This window comes from Polypterus senegalus, chromosome 16, assembly GCF_016835505.1.
Source record: "Polypterus senegalus isolate Bchr_013 chromosome 16, ASM1683550v1, whole genome shotgun sequence".
In the NCBI taxonomy this organism is placed as follows: domain Eukaryota; kingdom Metazoa; phylum Chordata; class Cladistia; order Polypteriformes; family Polypteridae; genus Polypterus; species Polypterus senegalus.
In genome coordinates, this window is record NC_053169.1 from 53,574,398 (window position 1) to 53,589,090 (window position 14,693).

At 35.8% G+C, this 14,693-nt stretch overlaps 1 protein-coding gene across 4 annotated transcripts in view; it reads right to left on the bottom strand.

Annotated features, from left to right (window-relative positions):
• The window catches only part of lyst (lysosomal trafficking regulator), a 299,712-nt gene that overhangs the window by 192,557 nt on the left and 92,462 nt on the right, over positions 1-14,693 (bottom strand). For all 4 annotated transcript variants that reach the window (XM_039737860.1, XM_039737864.1, XM_039737863.1 and 1 more), the window contains exons 7-8: positions 7,770-8,769; positions 6,248-6,409 (exon numbers count right to left, since the gene is read on the bottom strand). In XM_039737860.1, coding sequence (XP_039593794.1) covers positions 6,248-6,409; positions 7,770-8,769 — 1,162 coding nt within the window. The remainder of the gene's footprint in view (positions 1-6,247; positions 6,410-7,769; positions 8,770-14,693) is intronic.

A 14,693-nucleotide genomic window follows, 5' to 3' on the forward strand; every position in this document is an offset into this window, starting at 1 on the left:
AAAGTAGTCCTGGCTGTCCGTTATACCATATTAAACATTAATCACAACTTTAACTGAGATATTGTTTATTATTGAAATGAAAAGGAGATTCTTAAATTAAACAGTTAATGGTGTACATAAATATAACCCCAATTCCAAAAAGTTGTGATGCTGCGTAAAATGTAAATAAAAACAGAATAAAATGATTTGCAGCCTCAGCGCAACAGAAACATAATGGCTGAATCAGGAAGGTCTGCTCCATCACAGGGTAAACCCTGGACACGCTGGTAGGTGATGTAGAAAAGAAGAAGGTGGCAAAACTGGATGCATCAAGAAAAATCCCTTCCATCCCTTCCAGAAGGCACTCTTGGAGCACTTTTAGCCACAGGCTGATTCCACGATGGTGTGTTAAGAAGCACCTCTGGGGGTCTTAACTGCTCACTGCTATCAGGCAATTCAATGCTTCCACTGGATGTGCTCCTTAAGTTTATCTTTATTTATTTATTGGTTGATTGATTGGCTGTACTTTCCATACTGTGAGTCCATATCCTTGTTCTTATGTTTCTTCTACTATATGCATTTGAATTTCTCCATGGAATTAATAAAGTTGGTCTAATCTAATCTAAAATGGCCTGCCTGATGGTTTATGTCAGCCCACAGTCTGATGAGTAAAAATATGGAGACAAATAAAAACTTTCAACTTATAAAATGCAGCGCCTGCTTTATCCAGTAGATACCCTTTCTAGTTTCTGTTGGAAACTTTCTTAGTAGACCACAGTAACAGCATTAAACATGCTCTGACAGCATTTTAATTTTAAATGTATTTTGGGGGGTTTGGGGGGGGTCTTTGGATTCTGAATGCAAAGTGTTTAATGAAAAATGGACAGCATATTTCTGGAAAAAAAACACAAACCATTTTGCTTAAATGTCTCACAACAACTATGGCAAAATTACAGCAAATATATGGGACAGCTACAAGCAAGATAAATGAGTTAATTGCAGCTCTTAAAAAGCAGCAGTCTTTTCACTCATAGTCATGAGACTAGTGATGAACTGTGTAGGCTAGTGGGATTATTGTCAATGAAACTGCATTAGTATCAAAGCCATATTCTGAAGGGGACTTCATTAAAACATGTATGGTGAAGGCAGTTGAAATTGTTGTCGCGACATACAGCATTCTTTGACTAATATATATTTGCTATGACGAACTGAAGTAGAGAATCACTGACTTAGTGCAAGACTTGGATAGGCAATTAAAAAGAATGGTAAAGGCATTTATTATTTTTTTTTTACCACTGCAATGGATACAACTACTGATGTTGCTAAAATGGTTCAACTTGCAGCTATCATTAGAGGTTTTGAACACCCGGTTGGTGATGAGAGAGTGAACGTGACTGACAGAATAAAACTGAAAAAAATAAAATAAAAAAGCTAACATTTACAAGTACCATAAATTTACACCCGATATGACGCTGTTAGTTTTCAAAAAATATTGCATTACTCAGGTCATAAAATGATTTCTTCAAAATGTCACATATATTTGTCTCTTTCTTTTTTTCCTCAGTGCAGCATTGACATCATAGACCAGAAGATGTGTGCTTATTCTGTGCGAACAAGAATATGCAGATGGCTGTTGCTGTGTTCTACAACATGCTTGAACTGGCATTGATGAACGCACATGTACTGTACAAGGCATGCATGGGGTCCACTGAGAAAAAAAAAGAGTGTTCTTGGCACACCTTGCAGAGCACTTTGTCATCACTTCTTACAAGAAAAGGCAATGGAAAAAGAAAAGAGGATGTAACATTGACAAGTTTCTGTTCCAAGACCTCCACTTCTCCCAGGAAAGAAAACTCAGTGTCAGGTGCTCCTTCAATGTAATAGGAACCATAGAATAGAGAGGTGTGTACATTGCAACAGGTACACGTGTCATAAATGTAGGAAGGTCCTTGGGTGTGTAAGAACCGTTAACATTTGAAATTGATGATTGTATATAGCGTGGAACTGACCTCTCTATACTATTGTTTCCTCTGCATGTTGTGGATTACAAAAGAAACACCACCATGCACCAAAATGTGGAGATTGTGCAAGACTAAGGAAAAATAAATAAATAAATAAACAAACAAACGTGGCCACTGCCTACAACCGCATGAAGGTATGTGAATGAATATGATGTTGCATCAGTGCAACAATGTTACCTGAAATGTACTATGCAGGTCATAAAATGAATTACTTCAAATGTCATATATACCTATGTCTCTCTTTTATTGTCAGTGCGGCTTTGACATCATGGACCTGAAGCTGCATACTAATTCAGCGTGAGCAGAAACACTCAAGAATAAAACTGAACAAAAAAAAAAAATTTAAAGTGACAACAAGATACTAAGAAGGCATGATTTACCAGCGTTTACAAAGCAAGTTTGTTATACCACATTTTTATTTGAAAACTAACAGCATCAGATCAGGGTGAGGGGGGGTGTGAAAGTGACTGAGAGAATAAAACTGGGGGAAAAAAACACTACCATAAATTTACACTGGCTGTTACAGAGATTCAACTCAAATGTATGCTTTTATTATACTGTATAATAGTAATAAAAATAGCAGCTCACTATTCTAAATTGGTAATTGGAGCACCCGGGAATCAAACCTGCCACCTCTTGATTATGAGTCAGCAGTTCTTACGGCTGCACCACCCAAGCAGTTGTGTCAGCACCGCACCCTAAGACAACATCTTTTTCTTCGGTTATATTCTTGAATAAAAGCTCACTTGTTTTGTTGTACCTTTTGTGAAAGCGTTTATTTGATATTTGGACTTCAGTCTTCACACATTATACACTTCATGTCTACATTTTGTCAATTATTACTAAAACATGAAAAATGTTTTTTTAGCTATGTGTTCAATAATTCCTGCCTTGCATTACCTATCATCCTACATTTATATAGATTGTTGCTGACACGGAACACACATGAAATGTATGCATTCCAAATGACGATAGATTATTTACCCTCTACAATTACAGGCACCTCACACTGAGATCAACACACTTGAGCACAGAGAATCTTCAACTTGAGCTATGTCACTGGGGAGATGGGACAGCAGGCTGCTTGTGCTAATCGACACATTTGCAACACAAAAGAGGTTAATGGAGAGGTGCGAAGGAATTTAAGGTGGACTGGGATTACACATTTTTTGTAGGCTTCAAGGATTCTAGTGTTAATGAGCAGCCAAACAAAAATGAGACACAAAAAAAAAGCTGCCACATGACTAGTTAACCTGAAAATAAAGGAAGGTGAAGGTCTTGGTCATGTTGGTCTGCTCAAGACACCAAAACATCTTGATGGTGATCTTAGAAAAACAGAAAATCAACAGTCAGCTGTGGCAAAATGAGACCAGCAGCAAGTCACGATATTCAATAATGGCTGGTTTTAATTATCAGCAAGAACTGGCTTCTCATTAAGAAACTGGTTGAAGTGAAATTGGGTGGAGTTTGACGTTCCAATCTAGCTTCTCATCTGTTGGCTTGTGTCACATCTCATTTCTGTTTGGCTGCCATTTATTGAAGAAACAAATCAATTCAAAGGGCCGAATCCTTACAAACAGGGATATTAAAATGAAGAGAAAATGAGTTAATTAGCAGTGAAAACTGCTCACTAAACAGGAAAAGGGTTAGAATGAAAACCTGCAGCCACTGTGGCCCACCAGAACTGGAGTTGGACACCCCTATCCTAGAACTGCAGCTTTTCAGACTACTGACCATGAGATCTTGCTGTTGCAGCTTAAACATCTGGTGGGGCTTAAAGGGGCTGCTCTTTTCTGGCTCAGGTCATATCTTACCGATAGACACTTTTCAATGTTTTCAATTCCTGTTTCTTGTCTACTGCTCTTGTTAAATGTGGTGCTCCTCACATTTTGGGTTGTGTTTTAATTTCTATTTGTCTTCATCCTATAGGAGCTATTTTCAGGAAATTCAATATTTCTTTTCACTGTTATGCTGATGATACATAGGTTTATATTCCTGTTTGTAACTCTGCAATTAATCAGCTGCACAATTGTCTTTTTGAACTAAAATCCTGGAAGGTTGACAATTTTCTTGATCTCAATCAATTGGTTCAATCAATTGGTTTTCTTGAGCTCAAATTGATTTCAAACTTCTTGGCTCTTTCTCTAACTTTTGCAAACCTTAAGTCTTTAATCTTGGTGTCATTTTTGACAGGAACCCCTCTTTTGAGGAACAGATTAACTATGTAGTAAAGAGTTGCTTCTTCCAGCTTTCAAATTTTTTTTTTTTTATCTCCTAGGGATCTTGAGAAAGCTACTCGCGATTTTATTTTTTCTCAGATTGATTACTGTAACTCATTGTATTTTGGGATCAGCACATCCCTGATATGCAGGTTGCAGCTGGCTCAGAATGCGACTGCCCATTTTGTGGTTGGGGCAAGAAAGTCTGATTCTGTTTTTCCAATATTAGCTTATTTACACTGGCTGCCTGGTAGTTTCAGAAATGACTTTAAAATTTTGTTTCCAGTTTTTAAATCATTACACAGGTATGCCCCTGCCTAATCATGTGAATTGTGTGTTTTACACCAGCCATCCAGAGAGCTTGAATCTACCCATCAGTTGTCTAATTTGGTCCCTCGCACCAAGTTCAAAACTAAGGGGGACAGGGCTTTTGCAGCCGCAACACCTTGTCTGTGGAGCTCTTTACCTCATTATATTAAGGTGTCAGCTTCAATTGAACTGTTTAAAACTAGATTGAAGACTTATTTCTATTCTCTAGCTTTCAGTGACCATCACGAATACTGATTGTTACCCTATTCTTAGTCAACTTCATTCTTTTCTTTAACTCACTGCTTGCTGCATTTCATTTTATTGTACTTTATTTTTGTTTATGTTCACTGTATGTTTTAATGTCACTTTGGCAACAGTATTACTGATGTTGTTTTAAATGTGCTCTATAAATAAACTGACACTGACATTGATGCAGTGAGGTTTTAAATAAGACCAGATTCACTCAGCCTTGACGTGCTGCCCGCCTCAGCATATACATATGCAAGTCACATGTTCTAATATTAGATGAAAGACAACATGGAAACTTAGGATTAAGTTGAAAGAAGGCACCCTTGGGTGTATAAAAATACAATTATTGGCGTGTGGCTTTGTTGCAACGTACACAAACAACTTAGAAGGCATGACAATTCATGCACAAGTGGCTACCATAGCTATTAATGGTCTAGTTCCATATGAACAGTTAAATATAAGAAAGTAATACTTTGCCTGGCTCTTTAACAACTACTATAAACTCTAATTCATCTTGGTACAGAGCTGCCGAGTTTAATTAATGTAGTGAGGCTTCTACTGCCATAATGGGTTAAGATACTGGCACAGAGATAGTGCATGAAAAAGTTGAATTTGGAGATAGGGATGCCCAAGTATATCTGGAAATATTTCAGAAAATCTCCAGCTTCTACACCCTGACCAAACAAAGAGATGCACAACGAGGTTTAAGGAAAGATGACATTTCCCTTTATCTCAAACCACCCTGAAAAAAGGAATTATTATTCATTTTCATAATAATTTTTTTCTTTTGCTTTTTCCCCCTGGTGCCTCTTGGTTTGAAGTATACAGAGATGTTACCTTATCTTGATTAATACTACTGTTAATCAAATGAGATTAAGAATAAATGTAGCTAATAGTATGGGTGCAGAAGAATAGTAGTTTTCTGTTAAAAGATTCCTTGAATCTGCATTTCATGTTTTCATACCTACAAACATCAATGAACAAAACCAGAAACATAAGAAGCAGACATTTAAAATTCGATATAGGAGACTGTCCACCTTAAACAGGAAATGATTACTTTAAGGGACTAAGGCCAAATTGATGGCTCTACAAAATAATAAATCATGTGTGTGCACTTAACTGTTTTGCACATGTTTTCTGTGGATTAGCTTGTTTTAGAAGAATAACAGATTTTACCTTACCTTTTTTAAGTGATGTTTGCCACCTGAGTTTAGATGTGTTTATTCTTAGAACTTAGCAAGGAATTCATGATTGTTATTTATGTTTCAAATGTAAAACCATAAAACTAAAAGATATTATACCTTCTATCTCACATGAGTAAATATAAACATAACGCATGACCTCCAAAAATGTGATAAAAGCCTGGCAAAATACCAAAGTTAGCAGCAAGATCTCTTTTCTCTCTTTGGTTGCATTAATACAAAGTTGCTGCTTTTCACCTTATTATTTTAGATAAAGAAGAAAAATTACCCTTTCTGCTTTCAATTCACATTTCTCAGAGTCTGTAGACGTCTCAGACAGTGCAACACGTAGCAGAGAGTCAAACAATGGTATGGCTAGTTCAGAAGAGACTACAGCAGATTTGTAGAGCTGATCCCGAATTTCAGACATAATTTCATCCACTGATAAATTCTGGATAAACAGATAGATAAATAAATAAATAACCCAACTTATGATCAAAGAATGTAGAAAACATTTTAAAATTCTGCAAGTTACATATGATTAAGTAATCCCTTCTGTTAGGTAAGAAATTGAAAAGTTCAACCAAAAATATAGCTTTGTTAAAATAATGGCAGAGCTTTCTAGCATTGCACAAGATAATTTAAAGGGGTCTCCTTCCTCAAAACAGATGCACTCTCTTTTAAAGATGCAGCATAATTTTTGTATTAGTACCAGGTCAGGTCAGCTAACATCCACTGGAACAGCTCGCTGCCGCACACACCACATAATGGAATAGCCCAAGAGCCTGGTTGGCAATCCCCCAGGCAAATGACAATCTGCCACAGCTAGGTGTTACATGGGTGTCCCCTTGGCCTGGTCCAGCTGCTCAGGTCTTCAACAACAAGGATCCTGTGAGCTGGATTACCCTAGGGGAATGGTGCCACATGGCCGTAGTGTTGTAACAGACATTCCCTCACAATGCAGGTAATGTGCCTCATTTGGAAAACAAAGTCAAACCAACGATACCTAAGGATTCTCTGAAGAGACACAGCACTGAAGGAGGCCAGTTTTAGTATCATCACCTAAGAAATGTTTCTTAAAATATTAAAGCAGTAATTTTACTTTTACAAAATAATAAAGAAAATATAAAATAATAAATTCTATCATAAGTTCAGGGCAGCACGGTGGTGCAGTGGGTAGCACTGTTGCCTCGCAGTTAGGAGACCTGGGTTCGCTTCCCTGGTCCTCCCTGCGTGGAGTTTGCATGTTCTCCCTGTGTCTGCGTGGGTTTCCTCCCACAGTCCAAAGATATGCAGGTTAGTTGCACTGGCGATTCTAAATGGTCCCTAGTGCGTGCTTGGTGTGTGCCTGCCCTGCAGTGCGCTGGCACCCTCCCCGGGGTTTGTGATGCATTTTTCTAATTAGCACTAACAACAATGTACAAGGATCATAGAAGAAAAACAGAAAAAGGTGAATATTAAGAAAAGGAGTCTAAAATACCATGGTTCTAACCTTACATGCATATTAAACAGAACATAACATGTTATTTGGTCAAGGATACTCCCACTTTATTGAGCTTGAAATTCATTATCATAAATCACAAGGTGTCTACATGCATGGAGGATAAGAAGCAAAAGCCTCAATAATAAGGTAAGGAAGGAGCCCAGAGATATTTGTACTTCACAAACACAACTTATCCCCACTGACATGAATTTACCAGGTGAAATCCTTTGTGTTTCTTATTTGGTCTGGCAATATGCATACAAATAATTAATTAGAAATAAAACATGCTGATATTATTATTATATTTTTCAAATAAAAGATACAATACCTTAGAGAAAATGTCGGGTTCTGTTTTCTGGGTGCATGAACTTGCACTGTGGAGGTATATTACCAAGAGGGCTTCAAAAAGTCGTATGCTCTGGAAGGACCACTCATCAGTCTTATCAGAAGGATCTTTGACTCCAAGATTTTGTTCAGCCCACAAGCTATGATCTTCATTATGGATCACAGTAAAAGGCAGTGTTGCCTCTCCTTTGACAGACAAATTACTGGCAGTATCTGAAATACCAGACACCAAAAGAATATTTTGGTTTGGGATGGTGTGCTCATTTAAACACTTATTTTCAGCATTGGTTTCCTGTTTTTTAACTGTGAAGTCTATGTGCCTTGGCAACAAGTTCTGAATTAAAATCATCATCAAGCGATTGCAGACATCTAATCCACCTAATTTGAAGAACTGCTTCTGGAACATGGGGCTAGACAAATAGATCCCACGGCATGCAGACCAGATATCAGCTGCCTTTCGGATTTGATCTTGAGAAGGTAAAACCACACTGTCTGGCGACAAGCAAGGAAGACGGCCATGTAAAGTCTCACTTGCGGTGCTGTCATATCCAGAAGTGTCCTCAGAGTCATTGGCCGAGTCCCGGTCAGAATCTGCTTCTTTACTAACGCATATGAAAGCCAAGCATAAGAACAGATTGATAGCGTTAAAATGGGCTTCACTGTTGCTTTTAATTCCACGGTTCCTTCTCTTCGGATTTGCTTCTTTCAACCCTGCATAAAACTTGCTTAAACTTTGAGGAGTATCACTTACGACTTTGCCCAAAGAGTTAAAAGTTAAATAGTCTTTAATGATTTCATCAGGCTCTCTCTTTGTAGCTTCTATGGTCTCTAATTCCTGAAGACCTATGCCCATCTGTTGTTCTCCAATACAAAGGATGAACGTCTCAAACACTTTTAAAGCAGATATTCTTACTGAGTCCAAATATATTAGTTCAGTAACTTGGTTTAATCCATTGCAATTTAAAAACAAATCTCTAATTACCCTAAAAAGCAAAAGAAGGAAAATATTCTTAACTGTAAATGACAACATTGACCTGAATAAGATGATTTAAAGGAATTTTTAAAAAATCTAGAATAAACAATATTTTCATAACTGATTCATGCTCATTTCAGTTATAAGCAGAAGCATATGTAAAGGAAAAGTGCCCAGAAGCTAAAACAATCTTTTTCAATCCTTCTTCTTGTTGAAGGACTTTGCAGACAAGAAGTGATGCAGTAAAATACTGAAACATTTTGAAGGTGATAGCCTAGCATTAAAAAAAAAGTACATAAAATGAGGCACAAAACACAGGAAGTCTTCAAAGCAATATTAACACAAAAGGAGTATCTTGTTTTATCTGAAATTTACAAAAGGCAAAAATAAACTTCAAAAAATCAATTTTGTAAACCTTTCACAAAATGACTTTAGGGGGAAGTGAGGGTTAGACATTACCTGGGAGGGGTATGAAACACTTTCTTAACAAAAAAAAGTTTCACAAGGACAGTACAGCACAGATGTAGGGGCAATTAAAATGAGTACAGGTTGTGGGGATGTGATGTTCATCAGCTCTGAATTCCAGTGCTTGTATAATTAGAGAAACATGGCAACTAAGAACAACAAATGAAACAATAGAAAAAACAAAAAGTGTTGCATTTCAAACTTCTATAAGAATGGGGTCATGTATCTTTATCTACGATATATATAAGATGGAAGTCAGATGCTAACCAAAGTGATCTCCGCTAGTAAGACACTCAAAAAGGTTGGTGTATTATGGACCCAAATACCTGGGGCCTCATGTATAAACAGTGCGTACGCACAAAAATGTTGCGTAAGAACTTTTCCACGTTCAAATCGCGATGTATAAAACCTACACTTGGCGTAAAGCCACGCACTTTTCCACGGTACCTCATACCTTGTCTACGCAAGTTCTCCGCTCGGTTTTGCAGACTGGCGGCACCCAGCATCAAAGCAGTGCTACTGTTCCTGTGTGGTTACTCTTTATTTTCCTGACATGGCTTTATAAATACACTGAAACTAACAGCATACTGTTTATTAGTGTAATGCATCTGATTGTAATTAACTTGTAACAATATAATGGTCCAGGGAATAGCCATAGTATTCCAAATACCATAACTGCTTTAACGTTGTTACTCTAATTTTAGATGGAGTATTTATCACTTTTTCAAAAGTGGAAGTGGGCCCTTTAAAAAAAGGGGTTAAAGCTCAAAAGGTTGGGGTTTGGGAAAATTTATTTGGGAAAAAAAAAGGACGCGGGGAAAAAGGGAAAATTTTCATTCAATAAAGGAAACCCCCCACCACCACCAATCCAACCCCGGTTAAAGGGAAATTTCAGGTTTTCCTTACAGCTCAAAATTTGTTTAGTTCCGGGGTAATCTCATCGGAAACTGTTTTTTTTTTACTGAAAAAGATATTTTTAAGGGGGGGATTTATGTACATATGCCCCCCCCGGAAATCCGCCAAAGTACCCAGAAAAACCGAACCCCCAAAAGCGCTGGGCCCAAAACATACTTATAAAATTGAGAAGGCAGGAAACAAAAAATGCGATGCTAACCCATTTCAGGGAGTTCTGTTTTTTGGAAAAAAACCCCATAAACCTAAATTTAAATTTAAGTCATAAAAATTTCCCTCCCAATTTGGGGGTGATAAAAGGCTTGGGGGCTCCTACAAATGCCACTAAATTTCCCCGGGTAAGGACTGTTTTCAAGGGAAATAAGATGGCGGGGGTTTTTTTGGGCAAAAACTCAAAAAATGAGAAAAAAACCAGGCCCCTGGAAAAAAATTAAAATAAGCATACATAGGCCAAATGGGAAAAGTAAAATTCGATTGTACACAAAGATATAACCCTGCACAGCCCAAAAGCAACAGTTCCAAAGGGTGAACAAAAAAATTCCCAAATTAAAAGGCAGCAAAAATATGAAGCGCTGAAATCGCAATTCCCCATAAATCCCCCCCGGCGGAAAAAGCCAAAAATTTGGGAAAAAATCAAATGCCCGCTAAAAAAGACAGTAAAAAAAAAAAAGTATGAGTTAAAAAAAATAAAAAAACCAATCATACACTTTTATAAAATAATTAAAAACCCAAACAAAATAAAACTTAAATTAAATAATTAAAAAAAAAAAAAAAAAAAAAAATTTTTTATATATATATATATATATATATATAATACATAATATAATTATTTTATATATATATAATATATATATATAAAATAATATATATATATATATATATATATATATATAATATAATATACATATAAAAAAATATATATATATATATACATAAAATATATATACATAAATAAAAAAATATATAATAAAAATAAAAAAAATACAAAAAAAACAAAACAACAAAAAAAAAACCAAAAAAAAAACAACAAAAAAACATACAATAAAAAACAAAAAACAACAACAAAAAAAAAAAAAACAACATAAATATACAAAAAAAAAAAAAAAAACAACAAATATATAAAAAAAAAACATAAAAAAACAACAAAAAAAAAACAACAAAACAAAAAAAAAAACAACATACAAACATAAAAAATATAAACATTAATATATATATAAAACATACATACATATATAAAACATACATATAAAATACATATATATAATAAACATATAATAATATAAAAATATAATAAAATATAATAAAAATATATATATAAATAATATATAAAATATATATATAAATATATAATATATATACAATAAAATATGTAAAACATTAGGCACCCTTTGAAAGGGGGGTTTTTGAAATTTTTTAATAATGGTTATTTCACCCGTTCAATACAAGTTGTAACCAACAAACAAAGAAACAAGAAAAATCTTTTCAAGATTTCTGTAAATGTCATTTCAAAAATTTTTTCTAACTGAGGAAAAAAATGACACCCCTTTCCCCTAATAGGGTTTTTCCCCCTTTGGGTGAAATAACTGCGGAGGCTTCTTTAGCCATCACCAGTCCCCCAACGGTCTGAGGAATTTTTTCCCCCCCCTCAATGGGAAATTTTTTATGGGATGTTTGGGGGTTTTTTCCCCCAACCCTTTTTAAGCAAAGCATTCAATGGGGTTCAAATTGACTTTGCTTCCATTCCAGGATTCCATTTTTCTTTTTCAGAATCTTTGGTTGTTTTCTATATGTTTTGGGGCAAATTTTTGTTTAGCCCGTTCCCGCCAGCTTTTAAATTTTTTAACTGATGGTCTCACATTTCTTTTGCACTTCTGAACACAGAGAATTCATTATTCAGGGGACTTTGCCCGGGGCCGTTTCACAAAGGGCCCCCAAAACCCTGACACTTCCACCTCCATGCTTCACAGTTGGTATGAGGTTCTTTTCTTGGGAAGGGTTTTTTTTGCCAAACATGTCCCCGTGTTTGGGCCAAAAACAATTTTTACTCATCTGTCCAAAAAACATTATTCCAAAATCCCTTTTTCAACCTTTATCTCTGGGAAAGTCGTCTGGCCTCGAAAGTTTCTCTTGGGGAAAGGTTTCCCCCTTTTACCTCCCCCTGGTTTAAACTTTTACGTCTCTTTCTGATTGTAGAGGTGTACTTTAAAATCAACGGCCGGGGCCTGCTGATTTTGATGACACTTTAGGGTTTTGGGGCCTCTTTAGCTCTTGGGCTGCTCGGGGGAAATTGTCACCAGTCCCGGGATTTGGGAGTTGTTTTGAAAACCCCCCACTTTTAAAACTATCTTCCGGGGCAGTGGAATGGCTGATTTCAAAAACTTGAGATCTTTTTAAACCCCTTTCCCCGACTCATAGGCTGCCAATCTTTTTTTTGAAGTCCTCTGACAGCTCTTTTTTTCTCACCATGGTGCTCACTCATTTAACAGCAGGGGCACCAAAAACACGAGGTTTAAAAGGGCAAGCCTCATTCAACATGCAGAGAACATCACTAATTATGTGCACCGGGGGATATACCTGTGGAATCTGACCCAAATTTAAGAGGGGAAAACATGTGAGGGTGTCCATCTTTTTTCCTTTAAAAGGCATTTTTTGAAGACATTTACAGAAGATCTTGAAAAACTTTTTATTTTCTTTTTTTGTTGATTACTTTTTTCTCTTTTATTGTTAAACGGGGAAAGAAAAACATTTAAAAAAGTTAAAAAAAACCACAGCTTTCAAAAACCAATGTTTTCACATGATTATATATATATATACACAAAAAATATATATAAAACAAAATATATATAAAATATATAACACATATATAACATATATAAATATATACAATATATATAAATATACACATATATATAATATATAATATATATATATATAATATATATATATATATCTATAATATATATATAATACATATATACATATATATATACATACATATATATATATATATATATATACATATATATATACATATATATACATTATAATATATTTATACCTTTTAATTCTAATAAAAATATATATTTTATCCCAAATTTTATAAAATTAAATTTCCATCATAAATCCTTTTTATAAAAAAATTTTTATTTTATAAAATCTTATTAAATTATATACATATATATAATATATATATACATATATATATATATATATATATATACAAAATATATATACATAATATATATATATATATATATATAATATATATATATATATAAAATATATATATATACATATATATATATATATATATATAATACATATATATATATATATATATATATACATATAAATATAATATATATATATATTATATAACATATATATAATATATAATAATATATACAATACATATATATATATACATATATATATATATACATACATAATATATATATATACATATATATATATATATATATATATATATATATATATACATATACATATATATATATATTGTGAACTGACTTGGATTATATAATAGACATCGTTATCTCACACAACTGTTATTATATACTATTTACAGATTGTCACCGCCAACTCCCCAGTGCCTCTTTGCCCCATTCAATAGCTCCTAGGCCTTACAAGCTTGTCTCTCTTTCCAGCCTTAAATGCCTCTTTCTTTTTTCTCTGGTCTCCTCAGTCCTCCGCTACTCCGTCTCTTCCTACCCGACTTGCTCCAGACTGAGGAGCGCCCTTATATATGCTCCGATGAGCACCAGGTGTTTTCCGCACCATTCACTTGCTCGCCCCAGCGATGGCGGAAGTGCCGGATGTCTCCGGCAGCCTCCGGGGTCGCCACAATGAAGCCTTTCCCAGCACTTCCGGTGTGGCCGAGTGTCGGGCCCGAACATCTAGCGCCGCCTGGCGGTGCCTCCGAGGTCTCCAAGGCTGGCCTTCAAAGCCCCGTACCGAGGCCCTTTCTGCCTACCGACGGCGCACGGACGCTCGCTTGCCTCGGCTGCAGCCCCCCCCCCCCCCCAACCGACGGGGGCCCGGGGTTTTGGGGGCCCCGCCGGCCCGGCCCCGGGGGGTTTGGCCGGCCCAAGCCCACGGGCATGGGGGGCAAGTGGAAGCGGGGGCCCTCCCCAAATTTAAGATCGTATTTTTAACCCAGGAACCGTATTCCCCGGGTTTTAAAAACCCCGGGGAACCCACCCGCGGCCCCCTTTTAAAATTTTTAAAAAAATTTTTTTCCCCCCCTTTTTTAAAAATTTTTAAAATTTTAAAAACCCCCAAAAACCCAAAAAAAAAAAAAAAAATTTTAAAAAAAGGGGGGGTTTTTCCCCCCCCAAAAAAATTTTCCCTTAAAAAAAAAAACCCCCCAAAAATTTTCCCCCAAAAAAAACCCCCTTTTTTTTAAAAAAGGGTTTTTTTTTTAAAATTTAAAAAACCCTTTTTTTTTAAAAAGGGGGGAAAGGGAAGAAAGGGGGGGGCCCCCCCCCCTTTTTTTTTTAAAAAATTTTAACCCCCCGGGGGCCCCCCCCGGGGGGG